The 24206-nt window shown below is 38.7% G+C and overlaps 2 protein-coding genes across 2 annotated transcripts in view; one reads left to right on the plus strand and one right to left on the minus strand.

Annotated features, from left to right (window-relative positions):
• Positions 1–3394: 3394 nt before the first annotated feature.
• Positions 3395–14731, minus strand: exoc3 (exocyst complex component 3). Its single transcript, XM_037787198.1, has 16 exons — positions 14553–14731; positions 12535–12740; positions 12091–12310; positions 11725–11897; positions 11250–11462; positions 10372–10550; positions 10076–10192; positions 9312–9429; positions 8781–8906; positions 8358–8458; positions 7925–8035; positions 7251–7392; positions 6402–6524; positions 6110–6271; positions 5844–5965; positions 3395–3796 (listed from the first exon to the last, which is right to left on the minus strand). Exons 2-16 carry the CDS (start codon positions 12676–12678, stop codon positions 3592–3594), a joined length of 2256 nt encoding a protein of 751 aa, XP_037643126.1. The 5' UTR covers positions 12679–12740; positions 14553–14731; the 3' UTR covers positions 3395–3591.
• Positions 14732–17129: 2398 nt separating this feature from the next.
• Positions 17130–24206, plus strand: part of gad3 (glutamate decarboxylase 3) — a 53714-nt gene continuing 46637 nt past the window's right edge. Inside the window, exons 1-2 of the mRNA XM_037788437.1 lie at positions 17130–17695; positions 20465–20572. Coding sequence (XP_037644365.1) covers positions 17674–17695; positions 20465–20572 — 130 coding nt within the window. The 5' untranslated portion in view covers positions 17130–17673. The remainder of the gene's footprint in view (positions 17696–20464; positions 20573–24206) is intronic.

Raw genomic sequence — 24206 nt, forward strand, 5'->3', positions numbered from 1 at the left:
GCCACATTGAGGGGGAAAAAATCGGAGATTTCCAGAATAAAGTCATAATATTACTAGAAAAAAGTCATAATATTAGGAGAATACAGTCATAACTTTACAAGAAAAAAAGTTGCAATATCACGAGAATAAAGTCATAATTTTACAAGAAAAAAAGTCGTAATATTAAGAGAATAAAGTCATAATTTTATGAGAAAAAAAGTTGTTATATTACGAGAATAAAGTCATAACTTAACGAGAAAAAAAGTCATAATATTACGAGAAAAAAGTCATAACTTTACAAGAAAAAAAGTCGTAATATTACGAGAATAAAGTCATAATTTTATGAGAAAAAAAGTTGTTTTAATACGAGAATAAAGTCATAACATAACGAGAAAAAAAGAAAATAACACATAAAATCTTTACTTTATAATATTATGACTTTATTCTCATCTTTACTCTAATCATTACTTTTTTTCTTAAACTTATGACTTTATTTTCATAATATTACGACTTTTTTTCTTGTAAACCTATGAATTTATTCTCGTAATATTATGAATTTATTCTCGTAATATTATGACTTTTCTCCTCAATTTGGCCCTAATACTTCGTCGTACCATAGACCTACAACAATGATAAATATAAATTAAAATGTAAACAAAAAACAGTTATTCATTTCCATTTTTAAAAATCCACAGGGAGCCACTGGAGAGGGGCTAAAGAGCCGCATGTGGCTCCGGAGCCGCGGGTTGCAGACCCCTGACTTATGTTTTGTCATGACTTGGCTTGTTGGGCTAGTTTATCCACTCTCTCATTAACTCACCCATATGAGTCCTTATTGTATTACTCTTGAATGTATTTCCCATAGATATATAATAATATGTCTATGTAGTATTCCTAATTACACTTCATGCTGACTTACCCTGATCTTTACCTCACTATTGGTTTACCAAACAAAGCAAAGTCAATAGGGGCATCACATTAAGAAAACATTTCTATTACATGTTATATTGTTATATTACATTATTATTGTATTACATATTTATTATTGTATTATAGTACATGCAGAGGTGGAAGAAGTAGTCAGATCAGTAAAAGTAGCAATATCTACCATGTAGAAATATTCTGTTACAAGTAAAGGTCCTGCATTCAAAATCCTACTTAAATAAAAGTGCAAAAATATTAGCATATGAATATACTTAAAGTACCAAACATAAAAGTACACATTATGCAGAAACATTTATATTATTGGATTATACTTATTGATGCATTAATGTGTTCATCACTTTAATGTTGCAGCTGGTTAAAGTGGAGCTCATTTTAATGACTTTTTATATACTGCTGGGTAGTTTAATCTATAATGATACATTATTGACAATTTCTGTACCTCCTTCCCAACAAGGCCAATGGATTGCGTTGTACCAATGGATTCATTAGGTTTACTTGTTTCATATGATCTTCATTCAAGCTTTAAAACTGAGCCTCTACAACCTAAAAATCTTAAATTGTGTTAATGTGTTAAAGAAATTAGTGGCCTTAAAACAAATTAGCGTTAACATGTTATTATTGCATTAACTTTGACAGCCCTAATTTTAAATAATTATTTTCTTCAGCCCCTGATTAACGTATATTAACTTTTTGATGTTCTTGTTTATCTATTATCTTTAGATACTATAGTTTTTTGTGTCATTTAATTAATTTACTTTTCATATTTAAAGGGACTATTTGTAACTTTCAGAAATGCTTCTTAACAGCGACACCTGTGGCCGTGAAATCAACGAAAGTCAGCGTCGGGCTCGCGCTTGCTCGCTCTAAATATACCTGAACGAGCATCGCTCAAAACAGTGATGCGACACAAGTCAGCTAAAACCACAATATCACTATTTCAGCTGCTTGGCAGTAATGTTAGCTGACCAGACAAAGGTCTCTCCATGAACATGATTTAGATCTGATCCTAGTGTTGGCTTTTCCTTCCTAAGTGCAGGCTGATGCAGCGGAGCTCTGCAGCGAGTCTCCTCTGCTCTCTCCGCCCGCAGCCGGAGAGAGCAGAGGAGACACCGGCACCAGGTCGGTAACAAGAAGACAACGTAAATCTCTGTAGAGCTCTGTCACTTCACAAGACACGGAAAACCTCTGTTGGTCTGGAGGAGCTGCAGCAGTTATTTCTGCACAAACGTCCCCTGTGCATTCACTAGATATTCTCAGAGCTAAACTAACTCTTCTGCAGTGTGGAGTGAGCGCGCGTTCACGTCTAGAGGTGGAGTGAGCTGAGCTGTCTGAGTGAAGGCGAGCAGGCAGAGGAGGAGTGTACAGCGGCTACACGCGAACGCGCATATGGGTGCGCGCATGTGTGACGACCCGCTACATTTATGCGCGTACAAAGTTACAAATAGTCCCTTTAATTTGATTGACATCTACTTTTTTGGAATCTTAATTGTGTAAGAATGTCCATGACCTGCTGAATGTCTGTTTGGTCACAATGTTTAATAAAGACACAAAGAGAAGAAAACATGTATTGACACTATTTTGAATAGTAAATCCTGCTGATCTCCGGACTCAGCTGATATAAGGCCGTACAGAGCAGTGTAGTATGTTGAAAGTTTCTGACAGGATACCCTACCTAATATTAGTCAGTCTGATAACACGAGCACCATGGACAGCTCCCAGGCTGTCCCAGGATCAGCACCATGGGCGGCAATCATGACACATTTTAATATAGATTACTGATTTACCATCACCGCAGTGGTGAAAAAAAGAAAAGAATGTATTGTAATAATAAAGTCAGACATGGCATTTCATCACTTATGACATCTGTATATTCTTGATGAAGTTATGACTGCAAACTGTCTTGATGACAATGTTCATCTTAGAAAAATGCAACAATGATTAAAATTCATTTGTAAATGTACACTGTTGTGCTGCTCTGATAAACTTGATGCACTATGTGTAACTTACTTTAATCCAGATGTTTTCATGTGTGCTGTGTGAGTGAAAGTACAGAATTTTGTGTTTTTGCAAAATGAATCTCTGGTGTTAAAAAAACCCCTGAGAACTAAAGGCCTTCAATCCAACACAGCATCATAACATTATCATTTATTTCTTTATTCATTCATTCATTATCTTTTTGACCCATTTCCATTTCATGTGTAGTAACATACTTCCTGTTGTACTCACCGATGACTTAATGGGATTTTCTCGTGTGAAATCAGGACCCTATATTATTAGTTCTCATGTAATGCATCCTTCTGGCTTTTATTGGCTTTGTGTTCACTAACTCAGTGTGAGCGCCAACAAATAAAGAGGAACTTGTTTGGAAGTAAACTTTGACACCTGCACAGAGGTCAAAGTACAGTAGTGGTGGAGAAGCAGCAGGAAAAGGGAAAAAAATAAGTGAAAGTAGGAATTAGTAGTCATATCACACATTATTACAACTCTAATTTTATTATTTTGTTGAAGCAGACGTGATCAGGGTGACAATAAAAACAGCAAATAAAGGGTGGAGACAGAAAACACAACAAGCTGCATTAAACAATTCAAAATGAGTGAGTGTCTGGAAGAAGTGGTCTGCTTATGTTACTGTGTCTGAAAGTGGAGAGAGTGTCATGGTTATTGGCTTTATTTGAGGAGCTTTGCAGTTGCCATAGAGGTCATGGTATTCATGGTCGTCATGGTCATGGTGGGCACAGCGATGTCTTTGAAGATGGGCTGTGTGAGACCAGAGTAGGAGACTTTGTTCTCGCTGAGAGTCCCGATGATCATCTGGCGCATTTCCCTGCTGGCATCACCTCGCACTGCCAGTAACGCCTGGATGTGTTCCTCCCTGTGGAGACACTTCATTGTTAGCGCTCAAACAATGAGGCATCACCCAGAGGGCACAGTAGAACATTTATGAAGAAACTCATCCCAGTCACTTAGAAGATTGGGTGTAATCAATAGTATGTTTAAAGAGCGTATATTGCCAAGATGTGAAAGTCAATTGTTCAACATCAGCGCCCAGCAGCGGAGCTACGCTTCTGCCATTTTGGACTGAAAGCCAGTAAAACGTCCGCGTAAAAAGTGACGTACAAAAGTAAAACTAAATTATTTCTCTTCTATTGTCATATTCTACCGAAATGACCTGTGTTAAACAATAAAATATAATAAATATAATAAGCGTTTTCAGTCCAAAATAGCGGCAGCAGCTGAGGTCTCTGTGCTTCTATACTCTTTGCTGTGCATGCCGAGCACCATTTCGACAGCAGGAACTTTACCCCAGGAGTAGGAACCTTTTGAGGAACTCACTGCATTTGGACTGCAGGAACCAGGGTCTAAATTAAGTTCTGGGGACATTTTACTCCACAAAAAGGCCCTGATCGGGGGGGAAGTACTTTCTGAAAGTACCAGAACTTTCGGAGTGGAGTTTGCAGGGATGACCGTCGCTGATTAATGAAACACACACACAGCACCGCTGCCTCAACTGTACCGCTTCATTCATAAACATGGAAGTACTCTAGTTTCAATTTAGGACCACTTTAGGACGAGGGGAGAGCTGATCTCTTTGTTTGACATTGAAAGTAAAGTTCGGCAGAAATTATTGGTGGAAACCCGGCTCTGGACTTCTGTTATGGTACTGCACCCCTCGTGTCAGACGGGTTTTTTTACTTGCATGTCTCACGCAACAGATTTGCTGTCATTTTAATCTCTGCAGCTGTCTCCTACTTATTTAGTGGTATACAAATAAAGTTTTCTTTAAAACTTTCTCAGAGCCTGTTGGATTACGAGGGGGAAACAGGAAAACTACAAATTGCACAGAAAGTGTGGCTGCTCCTTTGCTGCTCGACGCTTTGAAATGCTCGGACCAGATGGAACCGGTATAAACAGTCGGTTCATTGTGGCATGAACTCTCTTGTTAAGCGAGCGCAACACTGATGTGACGTTTGCGTTCTCCTCCAGGGGGTTACTGGGACGGAGGAATGACTTCAAATCAACAATGTTAACGTCTCAGAGTCCAAACCTCAATCCCAGCAGTCTGTAACAGTTTATGTTTTTATACAACCACAGTATTTTTTCTACTGATCAGGGTCAATAAAAACCTTATTATACCATGATCCAATGTTATATGTAAAAAAAAAAAAAAAGTCGATGCACTGTAGGCTTGATAAGTTGAATATAGTTATTCATTTAAACGCTGCTAATTTCTTAAACAAATTAACGCAACTTGTGATTTTCAGGTTGTAGCAGGCTCAGTTTTAAAGCTAGAGTGAAGATACTGGTATTATATGAAACTAGAAAACCTAAAGAATCATCATCTTATGGAAGAAATCATGTCATACTAGCTTGTCGTGAAGGAGGCTAAATAACGTTTCAAACTTACACTACATTTTGACGAGGAAAAACTGCCATTTCCAAAGGGGTCCCTTGACCTCTGACCTCCAGATATGTGAATGTAAATGGGTTCTATGGGTACCCACGAGTCTCCCCTTTACAGACATGCCCACTTTATGATAATCACATGCAGTTTGGGGCAAATCATAGTCAAGTCAGCACACTGACAGCTGTTGTTGCCTGTTGGGCTTCATTTTGTCATGTTATGATTTGAGCATATTTTTTATGCTAAATGTAGTACCTGTGAGGGTTTCTGGACAATATTTGTCATTGTTTTGTTTAGAGTATTAAATACTTGACAAATCTCCCTTTAAGGTCGATTTTGAACAGATGTGCGATTAATCACGATTTACTATGGACAATCATGCGATTAATCATGATTAAATATTGTAATAGATTGTCAGCCCTAGTTGAATATCATACACCTGTGTGTGTGTGTGTGTGTGTGTGTGTGTGTGTGTGTGTGTTTGTCTGTGTGTGTGTGTGTGTGTGTGTGTGTGTACCTGATGTCAGGATATTTGGACACCAGAGTGGTGACCTCCAGGAACAGCAGCGTCGGGTCAGTCAGCTTGAACACCTCAGCGATGGCGGCGATGGCACCACAAAGCCGGTCTGTGTCTTCACCCTACACCCAACAACCAGATAAAGTTAGGCATGTCCCTCCAACCTTACAGGGCTTTCCTGTCATTACCACGCCAACTGTTACACAATGTTTAGTCTACGCTGTGTACTGTGTTCCGTATAGAGAAATCATTATACGTCAACTCACAGCAGCCAGTTTCCTGAAGAGGAACTTGAACTGGTCGGCCTCCTTGATCATCCTCTCAGCTCCCTCCCTCCTCTCATCAGCGTTTTTAAAAGTGATCCTCTTCTGCATCACTGCTTTGATGTACTCCACCACCACCCTGCGCAGGGCCTCGCTGGTCATCTCCTGTACACACCGCAGCCAACATATCACAACACTCATAGCTAATATGACACACGTTTCCATTAAGTTGCATTAGATAGATAGACAGATGTTGTGGAGATAGCCTGCTAAGAGCACAGTGCTCCCGTCCTACCTGATTGAAGGGTTTCTTGATCTTGTTGAAGTCATTGAAGTAGTCCTCCACTGTCACACAGATGGTGTCCACAGCATGAGAGCCCGTCACCCACTTCCTGGTCATCAGCTCATTCAGGTGATGCTGGTCAATATAAAAAGCAATTAAATGGATTGGAGCATTTTGTTAATCAGTAGAATTTTCCTTAATTTGGCAATTGATCTATTTTAAGTTAATTTATGCATCAGCTAGTTAAGTTTTTTTTGTAGTTTCAAGAAAATGTGTTTTTGCTTTGTAGCAAATGTTTACAAAAAGCTAAAATATTTTTATTGGATAATTTATTCTGTGGTGTTAAAAGGTGACTTTGGTATTTTTTCAACCTGGACCCTATTTTCCCATGTTTACATGTCTATGTGACTAATGGGGACAAGACTTTCTGAAAGTACTGTGGGATGAAGCTGTAACCAGCAGCCGCGAAATGAGCTATGGTCCTGTTCAGACCTGATATTAACACGCGTCCTCAGTGATACGATCACAAGTGGACAGCTCTAAGTACAGGTGTGAAAGCACTCAAGACGCTTCTCCCTGTGAATCATATTTTTATTGTTTCCCCCGGAGCCTCCTGGGCCCCTTTACATGGTCGGGCCCGGGGGCTTGAGCCCCGGTAAGCCGGTATATATAGACGGCGGTGCCGGGAGAGTGTGTATTGTCGGAGCAGGGGACCGACATGTAGTCTGTCATGTGTCGCGGCCAAGTCACGACAAGAATTTATGACTCTCAATCGTCTAATTGGACATAGTGACAATCGTCACCGTCAAAAATATCATGTAGTCTGATCCTAGCATAACAACAACAATATTTCCTACTTACTTCGAGGTCTAGGAAGACTTCATCCAGTAAGAACTGACATCCCTCCTTGGCCACCTCGTTGAGTGTACTCTCTATGGCAGCATCACTGACAGTGGGCTCTGACGACTGCGAGTACTTCCTCTTCAGACTGTTGATGGACTCTCTGAGGAACACATGGGACATCTGTCATGCATTACAATATGGAGCCCAAAGTGTTCCATATCAAACTAGAAGTGCACTCGGAGAGCGCAGACCTCCGCCAAGGCAGGTTTCATGTACGGTCATTTTCGCCTATTCCAAAATGGTTTACTTAACGGACTATTTCTACATTTCCTTCTCACTCTGCTCCAAGATATTAACTACAGATATTGGTGAGTTGTGCACTTACACCCCTCACTTATTACTCTTCACCTGATAATTGATGATTCTGTCAGAGGCCCAGGAGTGTGGACATTTAATCAATCATTATTACAAGATCATTTATTCAATGAGTTAATTCCTGAGACCACTGGATTCTATTTACCATTCTGCCCTCAACTGGTGCCAGTTACAACACTCACCACTGCACTTCTACATGAGAAGTTGGTTGGCCTTCCCCTGTCTGCCAACCACCTTGACATTATCACCTTATGACCAAAGTTATCATTGACTGAAAGTGTAAACACTAGTTAATCATGTATAAAATGAAGTCTTACTTGAATGTCTGGCAGTTGTTAATGATGGCGATCATGTACTGTACGTAACACTGAGGCAGCTGTCTGTCTCTCAGGTGCTCCTCTTTGTAGGTCATCGCCTCCTCTCTGTACCTACACACAACAACACACACACACACAGGTTAGGTTTACACAGTCACTGTTAGAAGGATTGCTGTACTTTGTTACTTGATCTCTGTTTGCATATAACCAATATTTAAAGGGTAACTTTTTGAACAGAAAACACATGGGGTCTGAAAATTAGAAGTGCACACAACCATGGAAAATTACACAGGTTTTAATACTATGTTAAATTAAGATATTGTTCATTTGACCTTAAATTAATCCTTATAAATCTATCCTATCCTTAAAAGGATAGGTTTAAGAGATATTTATCACGTCAGACAGAAAATCAAAAAGTATGAAAAGAAAATACCTGATGAGGAAAGTGTTCATCTGTTTCAGGCAGAGCTTCAGAACTTGCTCTTTGAAATCCCCGTCAATCTGCGCAGCGACTTGCAGGTTCTGCTCAAACATCTGATGGAGAGTAGAGTGGAGATACATTAAAATAAGGAAATAGAGAGAGAATGAGTGAGATGAGAGGTTTCCTTTACAAGGACCAGGAAGCAAAATATACTGTGCAGTGGCTTTGGGAAGTACCCATAACCCTTCACTTCTTTCAATACATAATAAGTCACAATGGCTAAATGTTCGCAAATGAATTCAAATTGAGATACACAAATACTCATTTACAGTTTGGATCACATGCTGCACCTTCAGCCCACTGAAAATCTGTTAACTCATCGTCTATATCTTGTCATTGCTATTCAGGGTCAGGAATAGTTGATGTGTGTGTTACCTGAAAGACAATGGCGGGCAGTGTGGTCTGGTAGTATCCGTCTTGGTCAGCCTCAGGCTCTGTTTCTTTCTGCCAGTCCTTCTTGTCTGTTTCCAGGGCCTTCCGCAGCCAGCCTGTTATATTAGACTGAAAATATGGACAGTCAAAACAGAGAGTCTGGATCCACCCTGAACAAAAAGATGATTTGTAACATCGTTTCTGTGCCACTGTTAACTTGCCTGGTTAACTTTGATTAATTATGACACGTTGGCATTTTTATAAAGTGAATGTTTGTTTGCTCTGTGCAGGGGGAAGGTGCAGGGATGGGGGAGGAGGTGTGACACACAGGGAGGCAGGACAAGGCAAGGTGTTGGTAATTTTTTTCATAATTAGTTACTATGATTGGATCAGGTCAGGTCTATTTTCAGTGCAGCTCTCAAAATTTGATTATGTGGGGATTCCAACTGCAGGTGAAATAAATGCAGACTACAGGCTAAATAACTTGAACGGGACATGCATTACTATTCCTGTGAATGTGTGTGTGGTGCCTACTGTAAAAGTCTGGACGTATTTGCTGAGCAGGTCGTCCACCACATCTTGAGGCAGCAGAGACTCCAGCTGGTTGATGTCACACTCTGAAAGGAGCTCGGGATGGCCCATCATCTCCTCGCTGAGAAATACACATGCACAGATTAACTGAAAATCCCTTCCATCAGCGGGTGCCTCATGAATTTGGTGTAGACACGTACACACACACCCTACGCACTGGCTCTGCTATTCTTAGCTACTATTCTTACTCTTACAACAGCTGGCTCTAGATAGGACCATTAGTGTTTTAATGTCGGCCACCGTAGTTCTCCTACAAGCTTTGCACACGGGAGAAGTTTCAGTTGGTTGCAATCTGCAACCTCACCACTAGGTGCTTCCGAATCCTACACACTTTAGACTCAAATGAAGCACATATATCAATTCTGGAATTGAAGTTTCAATTTCAAAATCAGAAATCATGACACATAGGTGAATCGATTTTTTTCCCCCAACCTCTATAATCCAACACTTTATAGAGGTCACCAAACTCTCATCACAAATGGTGCCAAAACAAACAAGTAATGTAAAGCCCCGTGGTCGGGGCAAGCCAGAATGATCACTAACAGCAATACTGAGCCTCACAAGTTTCACCTGTGCGATATTGACAAATAAGGTTCTGTCTTTGAATTGATGAATGTCCCACAATAAACACCATGTACACAGACAGAGCTGGTGAAAGTGTGTGTGTGTGTGTGTGTGTGTGTGTGTGTGTGTGTTTGTGTGTGTACCTCTTATACGTGTTGAGGACCCAGGTTAGCATGGATACGATCTCATTAGCCTCCAAGTCCTCAGCGGCCAGTTCTTTGACACGACAGGACACAGCATTGTGGTAGAGACCGAAAAACCTGAAACACACATACATACATACATGTAAGAGAACATGGTATGGTATGGTATGGTATGAGAATGTGGTTTCCATTTCCAATTTCAACAATACTTCAACTATGCTTGGAGGTGGAGGCCGTCACTGGTCAGGCAAATTGACCTGTGCTGACAGAAAACTACTTCATTTAGTGTCTGTTACCTGTTGAACGTGTTGTAGTGCTGGGGGAAGCACTGCGCCATGAGGTTCTTGACAATGATGAGGTCATCCAGGACATATTTCCTAGTTATTTCTAGAAGACGAACCAGCCACATTTTATCAACCTCTCTCGTCACTGACTGGGTGCCTTCAATGCGGGTGCTGACTGTACCCTCCAACACCTGCAACAGAAACAGATCAAAGACTTCAGGAGAAGCCAGAAAAGCAAAACCTCTTACCAGCTAAAACTACCATGAATCCTATAATGTGCCCTGTGTTCACAACATGTAATTACATCTCAGCATCTAAATGTAAGGCAAAAGGAAACCTACTGGTGATAATATGTTCCACAAACACAGTCATGACAGTGAGACCAAGGCCTTTCATTCTTGACGGAAAACATTACTTTGAATCAGCCTTCAAAGCAACCTCCATATGGCCTCCATGTTTGGGTATAGGTCATTTTAGACTAGACCTGACTGCTGTGTGAAACGTTGTGATGATTTACAAGGAGGAAGGAAGAGAGAAAGAAGCAAAACAGAAGAACAAAAGTGTGGGATAGCACAAAGAATCGGAAGAAGAGTCGGCTGAAGAACAAGAACAAGAAGAGTTAGAAGGCAAAGAGGAAGAAGGAAAAGGAAAAAAGAGAAGGTAGAGGGTTTGGAAAATAAAAAGGGAAGAAGGGTTGGACATGGAAGAAGAATCAAACAACGAAGAAGAGGATGTTTCGGATGAAGAAGAGAAAAAACAGGGTCCACAAACTAGGGGCTAGATAGTAGCTAACCTCAGATAGTAAACTTTATTCTAATTGTCCAAGTAATATTTGTAAGAACTTTTGAGTATTTGAAGAGTATGCTGTGATCCTTCATCACTCCTCTTACCTCAAACATCTTGTCCTTCCACCGTTTGGGTCGCCCAGGTGGAATGAACCCAGTCTGCTTCTTACGGTCGACCAAACGTCGATCAATCTTCTCCTCCCGCTCAATGATGCGAACCACTGACACCAGCATGGTAGGGTCACGACGAACCGTTAACATGGCCCTCTGCAGCACCATCCACAGCTGCTTGGCCAACTCGTCTGACAACCCCTGAACCTGGAAGGGAACAGGAGGAGATTGAGAACAGACTGCCTTAAAGCATTGGCCAATGTGGTTATATATATGTGGTTTTCAAAACTCATTTTATTTGACTGCTTTCTTGGCTGCTCTTTAATTCACTCTGAGTGCGACACGCGCGTGCGCACACACAGTGAGTATGACATGACCCTGTTGTTGTACTGATGGAATTAGTGCTGTGGGAATGTACATTATACTGATTATACTGTTATAAAACTTTATAATTATCACATAAACTTACATCTTCGAAGTAAATGGAGATGAGGTTCATGTCACTAGTGTTCTTGCTGTCCATACGGTACTGCTCATACATGAGATCATCCCGTGAACACTCCAACTCCATCAGCTTCTTGTGGGCCTGCAGCAGCTCCCCCTCCTCGATCAGCTGCTGCGTATCTGTCACAATCTCTGGGACTGTACATGTAGCCGAGTGACAAAGACACACAGAGTTAGAGAAAACAGGAGAGAAGTTCTCTGTGAGTCGAGTCAAACTTCAAAGATATCTTGTTGTCTCAAACCAGTCTAAAGCCTGGGATGTTTCACTATATTGTCTGCGGTGGGACGCACAATTGTTGACATCTTTTAGGTCGGATTGAACTAAGCTTACCGGAGAAAATGTTTTTAAGGTTTTCCACAGCTGAGGCCAGCTGACTGTGTTGAACTACGGCATCCTTGACGTCTTTCAGGTTCTCTATGGTGTTGATGCTCTGCCTCCAGTCTTTACTCACGTCAGCCAGTGAGCCCTGGATGTCTTTGACGTCCAGCAGAGCACTGTGCAGCTGGGTCAGTCCAGTGCGAACGCCATCCAGCTGGGACTGGATGGCTGCCTGAAGCACATCAGGGGCCATCAAGAGACAGTTAGTTCTATTGTGCTTTGTGTCAATTAATAATATTGTGGTATATGATCAATGCTTCATTACTTACTGAGTATGTGTCACACTTAGCAAACCTGTGATTTTTCACTATTTTCTGACATCTCACTGACAAAACAGTTGCTAGATGTAAAATGAAGGAGTGTAAACTGAACGACACTACACTGTTAACACATCACCTTCAGTCTGGCCTCCACAGAGGCCTTTTTGCGCGCCTCTCTTCTTCTGTACTGCTCCACTTTGTCCAGCTGGTCCGATCGCTGCAGCATCCCTGCCACACGCTGCACCGCCGTGGCAACCGCCTCCCGACTCGTCTCCTCCATAGCGATGCTCAGCAGTATAAAGTACCACTCGTATCCAGAGGCTTCCTGCAAACACTCTTGAGCTGAAAGAGAAAAATACAGACTGTCACACCAATAGATAAGAAAAAGTTGATCTTTTCTTAAACCAAATACAACACATTCAGCAATAATTCCCGTGTTTTCCTATCACATTGCACTATAAAAAAAAGTCACAGCAGGTTGTTCTCTATGGAGACAATGTGGCACAAGAGTCCAGGCAAATTTAAAGGCACATTCTATAAAACAAATATCGGTATATCATGTTCACATCTCAAGTTAATGACTAGATTCAGCTTTTCAGTGGTTTATAACAGTGTTGTGATGTACCAACTAACAGCGAGTGAACCATGGCGTCACAAAATACACAGCAAACAACAGTTTCACTGTTGAGCATCAGGGCAATTGTAAGAAAAGATATATAGGTTAAAAAATAAATATAGCAATATTTCTCAGGTGGAACACACCTCTAGTGTGTGTAGAAACTATATATATATATATAAAAATAAAAGGGGGGAGTCCAAGGCACTCTTCTGGCAAAAATAAAAAGCCTTATTTAATTGGCTATTTCATGATGAAATGCTAAAAACAATGCTGGTACATGTTCAGATTGGGTAACAACCCACACGTAGCGGCACAAACAGCCTTCTTCAGGGTGTAACCCTCAGCACACAGCTTGCCCTTTTGTGAGTACACAGACAACTTATGATTGCAAACACCTGGCCAATAAACTCTCAGGTGACAAGTGCAAAATGTGGTCACTAGATGGCTCTACAGGATGTCAAGAAAGCAGAGAAAATAATGAAAATAGAATAAGAAAACATAAATATACAGATAACAAGACAGAAAAAAGTAAATAAGTAATAATATATAACCGTTTATGGCAACAGTACCAGACCACATGCATAAGCGCCACTACAAAAACGGACTAAAATCAATTTCCTCGTTTAGTCCTGGATATTTTGTGACACTTAATTTGGTAGATGTAAAAAGTTTCTCTCTGCAGTAATAATTTTAGTCGATTAGTTATTTTTGATGGTTTGTAGGCCTTCAACCATCAGGCTGTCTGGATTGCTATTATGCACTTCATAAAAGTGCTTAGCCATAGGGTAATTCAAATCAGCTTTTCGGATTGCATACTTATGCTCAGAGGCTCTATCTTTCTTTCAATCGTCTCTTTGTCCGTCCTATGTAAACACAACCACAGGTACAGGATAAACGGTACACAACAAAAGCAGGCTTACACCTTATGAGTCTTAAGGTCACTGAATTGTTTACACTCCTTTATATTGGCACAATGGTTGCAAAAGCCACATTTGTTTATATCGATCTACTTCAGTATTTGGTTCATGCTGCAGACTAATCCCCTCTCGATGACCCTCTTTCTCCATGGATAACACGGGACAATGCACAAAACATGGCAGGAGAACATTAAAGGACTGCCCTTCTATAAATGTATTAGATATATAGATATTCAGCTGTCAGCTGTATTGTGTAAACAGCTGCACTAGTTTGACTGTAGCTGAGTATGGAGTCAGGTTAGTGGTAGTAGTTAGTAGTGACGTCAGTGCTGGTGGTGTTGTGATGACAACTAGCGAGCTAGCGAGCTAGCGGTAGACCTGCTAACGGTAGCGTAGCTTTTAATGTGACAACTGGTACACAACAGCCGGGCAAACTATTCTCTCGGACGTATAGCTAATGTCAAATAAAATCATTAGCTACCCTCGATAATTAACTAACATCTTCCAGCTCAACAGATTCAGCTAGTAGCATCAGCTAAGCTAACCACAGACGGCTGAAGGCTCGCTAACACCGTCTGAAACTAGCTCTCTATAATAAACCACAAGAGACAGGATTACCTCAGACACTCAGGGTCTAACCGTGGGGAGGATGAAATGCATTTCAACAGTTATAACATTGATATTTGGGATGAAGTTGTGCTGTAGCTGTCTGTGGTTGTGGTTCCTCTTCCTCATTGACCTCCGCCTCCTCCTCCTCCTCCTCCTCCTCCTCCCACCACCAGCTGATGCTGCTGCTGCTTCGTTGGTGTTTAATGGAGGTTGAAACCACTTCACGGTGCAGTACTGCCACCAGCTGGTCTGGAGTTTAACTACTCACTAGTTTTACTACTAAAGAAGATGGAAATAATAATACTATTAATGATAATACAAAACGAAATAAAATAAATAAAAATAAATGCATTATATATTATATGATAATGATGAAGAAATGAGAGACTCCTCTATAGCTATTCAGTATTATGTTTCACTTTATACTTGGGGGGACACATAGAGTGAATATGCAGCACTAAAACATAAAACCTATTAAATGTGGGTCCTGCTTTATTACCTGACCTTATTACCAGACTTTGCATTTTAGCAACAACATTAAAAACTCCAAGTATTATTAACCTTGACAGGACGGAAGGAAATGTTTTTGACCCTCTAGAGGAAATGTAGTTTGAGTTTTTATTTATAATGTCCTCGACTGCTCTGATGGAGCCACGAGTACAACTCTGAAGTAGACCTACTTGAATTTCATAAATCCCAGCAGATATGTGACATCGTATTTTCATGTATGGTAACTTAGTGATTTGTGGTAATTTAACTGATTTGTTTAATATGCAGCACTAGAACGATAAAACCAAACATGTTAATTATGGGTCCTGCTTTATTACCTGACCTGTCCCGAGGAAGGCCCCAACTGTGTCAAAGAAAGACCTTCATTATGATAACAGGTTGATATGGTAAATATGCGCACAATGACGCAATGCTGCAAATATTGCGAGACTTTGCATTTATGCAACAGCATTAAAAACTCCAAGTATTATTAACCTTTAAAGTACAGAAAGAAATATTTTTGACCTTCTAGAGTAAATTTGGATTTTTAGTTCTAATAAAAATGTCCCGACATCTCTGATGGAGCTGGACTCATCCCGAGGACAGCTGCGATGATCCAAATGTTTTACTATAAATCGACCGGGAATCTGCTTGAAACAGTCAAACTGAGTGATGTGTAGAAATCTCTGTAGGTCATTTACCATTATATCCTCACTGATCCTGTTGTCCTGTCGGGAGATTTAAATAGGCTTCATTAATGAAGGTTCAAATGCTGGCACTTGCGTAAAATGCGCACAACGCCTCTTTCAATGTGGAGACGCACATACTGATCCTGCTGCTGTGTGATGACTACAAGTTTCATAAACTCAAAGGAAAGAATATTAAATATAAACAGTCAGTGTGAATAAACACATCGGTTTGAGGATTACAACACAATGAAGACGCAAAGGTAAGACACACATTTTAAACATTTCCAAGATGAACAGAAATTAATTTCATGTATCCTTATTAATGACTAAAGCACATTTAACATTTACAGAGAATTTGAGCTTTTTTTTCATCTTAATTGGAAGTGAGAAGATTATCTGAATACTGATAATGCCAAGGAGGTATTATCCTATTACCATGTAAAGACCTCAGTGGAAGAGCAGAGGCCAGGGACACACTCAGTATGGTAAATATAACATTTTAGATTACATACAAACAGATACATGTGTAATAATTCTCTGCATGGGCTGAAGAATTAAAGCTGCTTTTACATTTAAATGTTCACCATCTTCTTCTTCCCACAGGTATTCTGTTGTGTGAAGGAAGAACACGCAGCCATCAACATGAACCTTCATTTTCTGGAAAATGGGACTGTGATGCTGAACTTCATCTACCAGAATGACCTCTTCTTCCTCACACAAGGCTTTGTAGTTAAAGTACTGCTATCAGTGTGATGCAAAACAGTATGAGATACTTGATAGTGTCTCAGTGTCTGTCTATGCATCACGCCTGTAGAAATCATTCAGTGAAAACAGGGGTGTCTTTGTGAGAGAACATATTAGAATAATATCTGAGGTGTGAACTGAAATGTTTGAAGGTCTGATATCGTCTCTATGTAAATATGGAATGTTCCAATGGAGGTTTGGAGCTGTATGATGTTCTCACACAACACATTTTCTTTGTGGTATTTCTTCAGGGCCTGGTGGACTTCACAGACGTCCAGATCTGTCATGAGCTGATCAACAGCCGTGCAGAAAATTCCTTCAACAAGAGCTGTGGATCAGAGATGATTATTCCTCTTCCTCATCCTCCATGTTCACCTCCAACTGCTGCTCTTCTCAAGCTCAATGACTTCCATCAGTCTCTGCAATCATCAGATCAGGTCTTTTGAGTCCACAAGAATTAGCAGAAAACACATTATAGGAAAATATAGAACTGTCAAAATGCCATACTTTGTAAAAAGTTTTTTTTACTTTAAACATACCAACTGCCTTCTTGTATTGTCCGTAACAATTACATTTGTGGAAGCACAAAAATCAGCATTTAAGCAAAACAACAACAAAAAGAGTCTAAACTCGTATAAAGTCTGAGTGTCTTGCTCCTAGGTGGTGAGGCCTTTTGCATGTCTGTGCCCAGGGGACCATTGTCTCATAATCCGCACATGACTCAAAGCCTATAGTCAAATCAAACCAGAATGTCGAGAGAAAAGTGAGAAAATATGTTTCTTTTTAATGTATTTTTTTTTTTTTTTTTAATTTTGTTGGAACTACCCTTAACACTGTGATCAAGTTGGAAAAAAACTTCATAGCTCCACATGGCACGATGTTGTGTGAAGCATCATGCAGGTGTTCCTTGCTTTCTGCTATTCAGTGACAGCCAAACAGCAGCTGGCTGCAAGCCACACCTCCCTTTACCTGCTGCTCTCTAAAGGCAGCTGGCTGACACCACACTGTGTGTCTCACGTTGGATGAATTACTATCACAGACTTCTTAAAGCAACTATTAGGCTGACAGGATTATTTTTTTTTTATAGCAAAAGAGGATTCAATGAAATATATTTTTGGGGATATATCCAATCTGACTGTTATATAAGAATAGTTACAGTGGGACTGAACTAGATTGCTTTGAAACAAATTCGAAGAACTGACGTTGATATGGATTTCTTACAGCTGTCAGGTAAGAGAAGTTTGATGACACTCTAGATAATACACAGTAAAGTGTAAATGTGAATTAACCAGAAATATGACGTATAGTGTAGTGATTTAAGCCCTTTTGCTCCACTGTTTGAAAGCATGTCTTCAACAACATACAGTGTGTATACCTGAAAACATTTAAGCATTATTCCAGTTTTTATCATTCGGATCAATTCTCAAATGAAAATTATTTTTTTTCAAAACAATAAATTCAAATCTCTGAACAATTAGTTTGTTGTTTACAACAGATTATAATTCCTCAGTCATTCATTCTTCAATTTACACAATAACCACTTTGCACATCTTACTGATCAAAATCGATGAGTTGATTCTCAGTGAAACTGTTGTCCTCTTCACAACTTCTAAACATTCTTTCATAGTTTGAGCCATCACATGCAAAATGATCCATTCAATTATCAAAATCTGTCAGTCTGTCTATCGCATAAATATCTATGACATGGTGTTACTTACTGTTTTGTTTTTTTACTGAACTACAGCAGGTTCTTTCTGTCCACTGTATTTTCTGTTTACAGTACATGTAACACATTGCTACATAAATATATTTACTGTGTACAAACACATGTGCATGCATATCCTTTTTTCTGTGTACTACAGTATAGTACAGTATTGACCTTTCCCAGATATTTAAATGTGAGTGTCAACAAAAAAAAGTAGAACAAAACAGACATTTGCATATAATAAACATTTCCAGGGTTGACTGCCGTGGTGAAAAAACATGTAAACATTATGAGCAGTACAGCTCACACCATGACAAAACAACTTTTCAATTTTTGAGGCATCGGCCAACATACTGACACAATCACTGGTTTAGAAGCATGAATGAAGTGTTACTACCTTTAGCAGACATGCTATAGAGTTGTGATGTCCCATTAAACAGCTCTGACTATTACACTTAAAGTTTAGAGAAAGTTAAGACAAAAGTTTTGGAAAACGAGCCAAAGCGATTGAGGAAAAACTGTAAAAAGTTGAACACCTAGAAACTGTGCTAATCTACTTCATCATGACTGTGTGGGTGTGGTGTGATCGGATTTGACTCACAGTGACCAAACAATCAACTGCCCATTTGTTATCAGATTTGAACTCAAATGTAAAGAAAATACATGACATCACCTTTTTATTTTTTCCAAATAAGCCTCATCCACTTTAAACCAGTGAGAAAAGCACAGAGGAAAAAAAGAAAAAGAGAAAAATCACGTGAACAACCAACACTGTTCAAACTTTGGCAGTTAGCTACATAAATGCAATACTGTTGCTTCTGCGTTTACAAAAAGGTATTTCAACTTGCTTGATGCATACCATGAATTTGTCTGCTAAAAGAATGCCTCAGTGAAAGATTGATATTACAGACATGTTGGGTCTTAAGAACAGCCAACAGCCATTTCACATTCTAACATGCTGATTGTAAATTATCACAGTGCCATGACATCCAGAAATACTGTGTTGTTTCTAACAATAACCCCCCCATACATTCTAGAAATCTATAATGTGAAAAAAAAATTATTGACTTTGTTTTACAGTTGAAACATCAGTTAATGACCACATGAGAATTTGATAGCACCTTGCATTCAATGACCTGCTTTAATATGTTAATTTACACTCATTTATTGTAACTTCCCAATGAACTTCAGTCCATATTACAGTAAGCAGCGCTGGTGGTTGTTCATTATAAAACATTGTACTTCTATCCATTTGAATAATATGCAAAATGTTTAAGAGATAAATTTCCTGACCACTAATGCCCTTGATGTGCCCGAGAAAGAGAGAGTAGTAGAGAGAAGATAGATAGATAGACAGACAGATAGATAGATAGATAGATAGATAGATAGATAGATAGATAGATAGACAGATAGATAGATAGATAGATAGATAGATAGATAGATAGACAGATAGATAGATAGATAGAAAGATCAGGCTACACTGATATCTTGACTTAAAGGTGCTAAATTTGATATTCAGAGTGTTGTGATACATTTTCAGGTTGTTTTTATAAGAGTATAACCTAAAACAAATATATCATGTATTTACATAAAAATGTTCATATATTTTTGGTTAAAATATAAATCAATTCATCATTTATTCTTTCACACAAGCTAATGATAAATCTTACATAAAATAATGTGTGTCTAATGCATTAGTGAGAGAAAACCTCCCTGGCTCTTTAGTTGAGAGGAGTGGAGCATGGCAGGGGTTTTGTCAAAAGGAGGACGACCACACTGTAAACATTTTGCTGTTATTTTACAGCAGGATTTCAACAGTATTAACCTGTTATTGCTAAAAACAGTGCTTTACTGTTAATACAAAAGAAAACCTGTTAAATTACGCTCATAGGCCGTTTTTTAACTGAACTATAATGCATTCTTAAAAAACATCAATTTACTGCTGATCAACTGTCTAAAGTATCATCAGTAACAGTTTCATGCAGTATTGTTTTAATTCTGAGACCTGATCTGCTCATGTGAGGCTTGTACATTGTACATTATTGTAAAATCAGTGAATTAGTTTTATTGTTCTTCACTCACATGTTGTTATGGTTTGCATTCTGTGCTTGTAGCCAGCTACAGACACACATTTAGGGAAAAGTGTCAACAAGTCTATTATAGCCTTTTTCCTTACAAGTGCCTTCAATTGTATTTAGTGTGACTATTCCTATGTCTGTAACCTGCTAAGTCTATTCATTTATAAGACATCAGCAGTGCATTTGCTGACAAACATGTATGTTTTGTGCTTTCAGACAGAATCATTGATAAATCTGCTGGGAGGGACAAACAGCAGGAGGACTCAGCAGCAGTCAGAGACAGAGGACAGACGCCTGCTGACTTCAGCAGCATCTACAGCAAAGGTGAGAGCAGGTTTGGTCCTCCTCAGGACCGGAGGCTTCCGTCATGTTCTTTGGCTGTGTGAGAGGTGTACAAAGTTCATCTTAAACAACACAATCAAGTTGCAAATTTATTATTATTCAGCATGTTAAGGGGTTCTGGACATTCCTATCTTCCAGCAATTCTGTTATTATGGGTCAAACCAGAGGATGACTGTGAAACAAACTGAATGCACCTTCCGTGAGTTTTAAAAGGCTAATTTTTGTATCACAAAAGAAGAAGCTGGGAAATATTACTATAATTAAAGCTGCAAGTAGCGTTGAACGGGCCCTCGCCCCTTTGCGCACGTCGGGGGTACCCGCTGCCGTGCATTTCCATGAAAGTCGGACACTGCACGCAACAGTTAGAGGGTATTTTCTGCGTGGGGCGCGTGGCACTGTAAATGACCTGTTGAGAACTTGTGAGGCATCCTTAAAAGGCACTTCTATGAGGGTGGGTGGCAGTATACAACCATTTCTTGTTGCCAGTAGGTGGCGCTATCACTATAACTCAATTAAAGCTGCAAGCAGCGATGAACGGGCCCTCGCACCTTCCCGCACGTCAGGGGTACTGGCGAGACGCCGGTCGACACACCCGTACATTTCAGTGACCATCGGACACTGCACGCACAAGTTAGATGTTATTTCCTTGCCTCTTTGTTTTTTTGGAGCAAATGTGCTCAGAAAGGACAAAGGGGGGTGTGATGTGGGGGTTGAGAATGTGTATGTTTATATTTAAAACTAATTCAACTTTATGTATTTGATCTTAATGTGTGTCAGATAATGCAGTGGGTTAGAAAAGATGGTTAGTTTGCATGCAAGACCTTGTCTATGTGAAGCATAAACTAAACACATCAGGTGTGGCAAAACCAGCTACCCAAATATCTCTAATCTTTTAACTTTAATCTCATAATATTACAACTTTTTTTCTCATATTATGACTTTTTAACCTAAACTTATGACTTTTTTCTCGTAATATTACGACTTTTTTCTCGTAAACGTATGACTTTATTCTAAAAATCTAAGATTTATTTGTTTCCTCATTGTGGCCCTAATACTCTGTCATACTCTTGAGTCTTAACAGTTAAAAATAAACCTCAGTCAAGTTGATCCAAGCTGTCAGACCAGTTCAGACACATTTTTCACTGATGTGAACTCAGATTACAATCAAACTGTACACTGAAAAAAATGTTACTTTGGATTAACTTAAAAAAATCAAGTTAATTTGTTACATCTAATTTTATTAGTTTTTCTCAAATTGTATTTATGATTTGGTTGAAACCGTAATTATGATTTAATATAAATCAAAATATTTGTTTGGCCAAAGTCAAAAACTTACATTCACACAAAGTAAAAAGATTATTTATTATGAAGACCATAAACTATTTTTTTACTTTGTTACAACTTAATTTTTCAATTTGGAAAAAACTAATATTTACCATTACATCCAAGTAGAGTTTTACTTTGGAATAAACTAATTAAAATGCTTTAATTTGTTACATGCAATTTATTACTTTGTTACAACTTAGAATTTTACTTTGGATTAACTTAAAAAAATCAAGTTAATTTGTTACATCTAATTTTATTAAGTTTTCTCAAGTCAAATTTCTGATTCAGTACAAACAAACTAAAATTTTAATTTACCTTAATCAATATATTTTCTTTAGTTGCAAGCCAAAATGATACTTTATCTGTGTCAATATAATAGCATTTTTTGCTTTTTTACAACTTACATTTTCACATAAACAAAAGCTAGTAGAATTTTCACATAAGATCAAATTCAAAAAACATTTTGTTACAGACAATGTTTAGTTTAGTTTACTATTAATAAAGACAGGAATATTCTCTTCAAATATCTAAATGTTTATTGTGATGTCTTTTTAAAATATGCATCACCTTTTCTGTTATGTACTAAAAAAAAGAAAAAAAAAAAACCCCCAAAAAAGGAAACCCACAATGAATTGTGCGGCCAATAAAGCTAGCAAGTATACTCAACACTTGAGGAAAATACATAGTAACTATAAAATCAAATAAATCATGATCTTTTCAATGTTTTTTAAACCTTATGCAACCTTTCTGTAACCTTAACCACAGATATCTTAACATGTGAAACGGGTTTGTACATCTCTCCTTTAGAACCTGAGATATGTAATGTAATAGCCATTAAGAAGTGTAAAAATAGATTCTAACAGTGTTAAAACTTAACTATCCTTTGATAAAATGACCAGAATGTATGAATGTCACATTATTTTGAACCATTACAAATGTGAGATCAAGAGACCCAAAAAAACAACCAAGGAAAAGTGCAGTTCAATTGCTGGGGGTGCAATCTATGAACAAAGCTTGCTCTTTTGTGCATAAGTCAGTTTAAGAACATTACCATTACTAGTACTGAATTGCTGGTCATTGTGAATTTAGCATTATTCACATTTCAGTGTTAATAACAGTGCCACAATATTTATACCACAGAAATAATTCTGTTAACAGGGAAAATCTGAAATTAAGGCCATCTATCTTTCAACTCTTCCACTCCTGATTCCTTTCCCATAATGTCCTGTCTTTGCAGTGAAAAAGTCTTGTCCATTTTGTCCTTTATCACTGCACAGTTGTTTCGCTTCTTCACATCACTTAAAAGTGACAGTCTCTGTTAGGTATGTCGTTGGCCTTTCCACTTTTTTTTTGCTGGCAATGCATCCTCTGGAGCCAGTTTTGAATTAAAGTCTGTTTCTCTCTCTTATTTACAATTAACAATGAAACTCTTCCATCATCTTGGAATGTATTTGAATACAAGCTATAAAACAGAACAAAAAACATGCTGTATCCAAATGTCTTTCTTGATTGATCCAGTATTTAGAGCTTGACACTCAGACTGCACACTTTGCGTGTCATTTTCTTTGGCTCTATCTCCATGAATATTTTCTGTAGTGCATCAAAAGTGTATTTGAGCTCACCTGGATAGCTCAAGTTTAGAGCATAGATGAAGCCAAATAACATGGCACATGCATGTGCGACCGATGGCAACTCATTAAGGACTTCTACACCTTCAAGAACAATCCCAATGTCATGTGGTGGCTGGAGAGGATCCTCCTCCTCCCTGATGACAAACACTGCCATTGTACACCTCTCAAGCTCGGTTTCAGCTTCATCCTTCTGCACAACCTGATAAAAAACAAGACATTTATGAGAAAACGATTCTGATGAAACCACTGACTGATGTACCAATACAAGAAAATATCTATACAAACAATTCTCTCAATCAAATCTCAATAAAAAACTTAAATTGGGGTTCTAGTGATGCGAAAATGTTAATGACTTGCAAAGTCCAGCAGATTTAATGGCAGCTCCTCCAAATATTTTCCTCATAGCAAACATTTGACTTTATCGCAAATAAAGCATTGGTACACGTATTAATAAAAGCTATATCCAAAAAGTTATAACATCTTAAATAGTACAATACAGTAGCATACATACTACTATAAGATTCACTATAATGTTAAAAGATACAACTGCCTTGTGTCTTCATATTTTCATTAATTTCAGAATCTTCAGACACTTTCCACAATCCAATATTTGGATATAATATCCATTTTATGTCCAGGCTTTTCGCTACTCCATCTGC

Source organism: Sebastes umbrosus, chromosome 12 (genome assembly GCF_015220745.1).
Source record: "Sebastes umbrosus isolate fSebUmb1 chromosome 12, fSebUmb1.pri, whole genome shotgun sequence".
NCBI lineage: Eukaryota > Metazoa > Chordata > Actinopteri > Perciformes > Sebastidae > Sebastes > Sebastes umbrosus.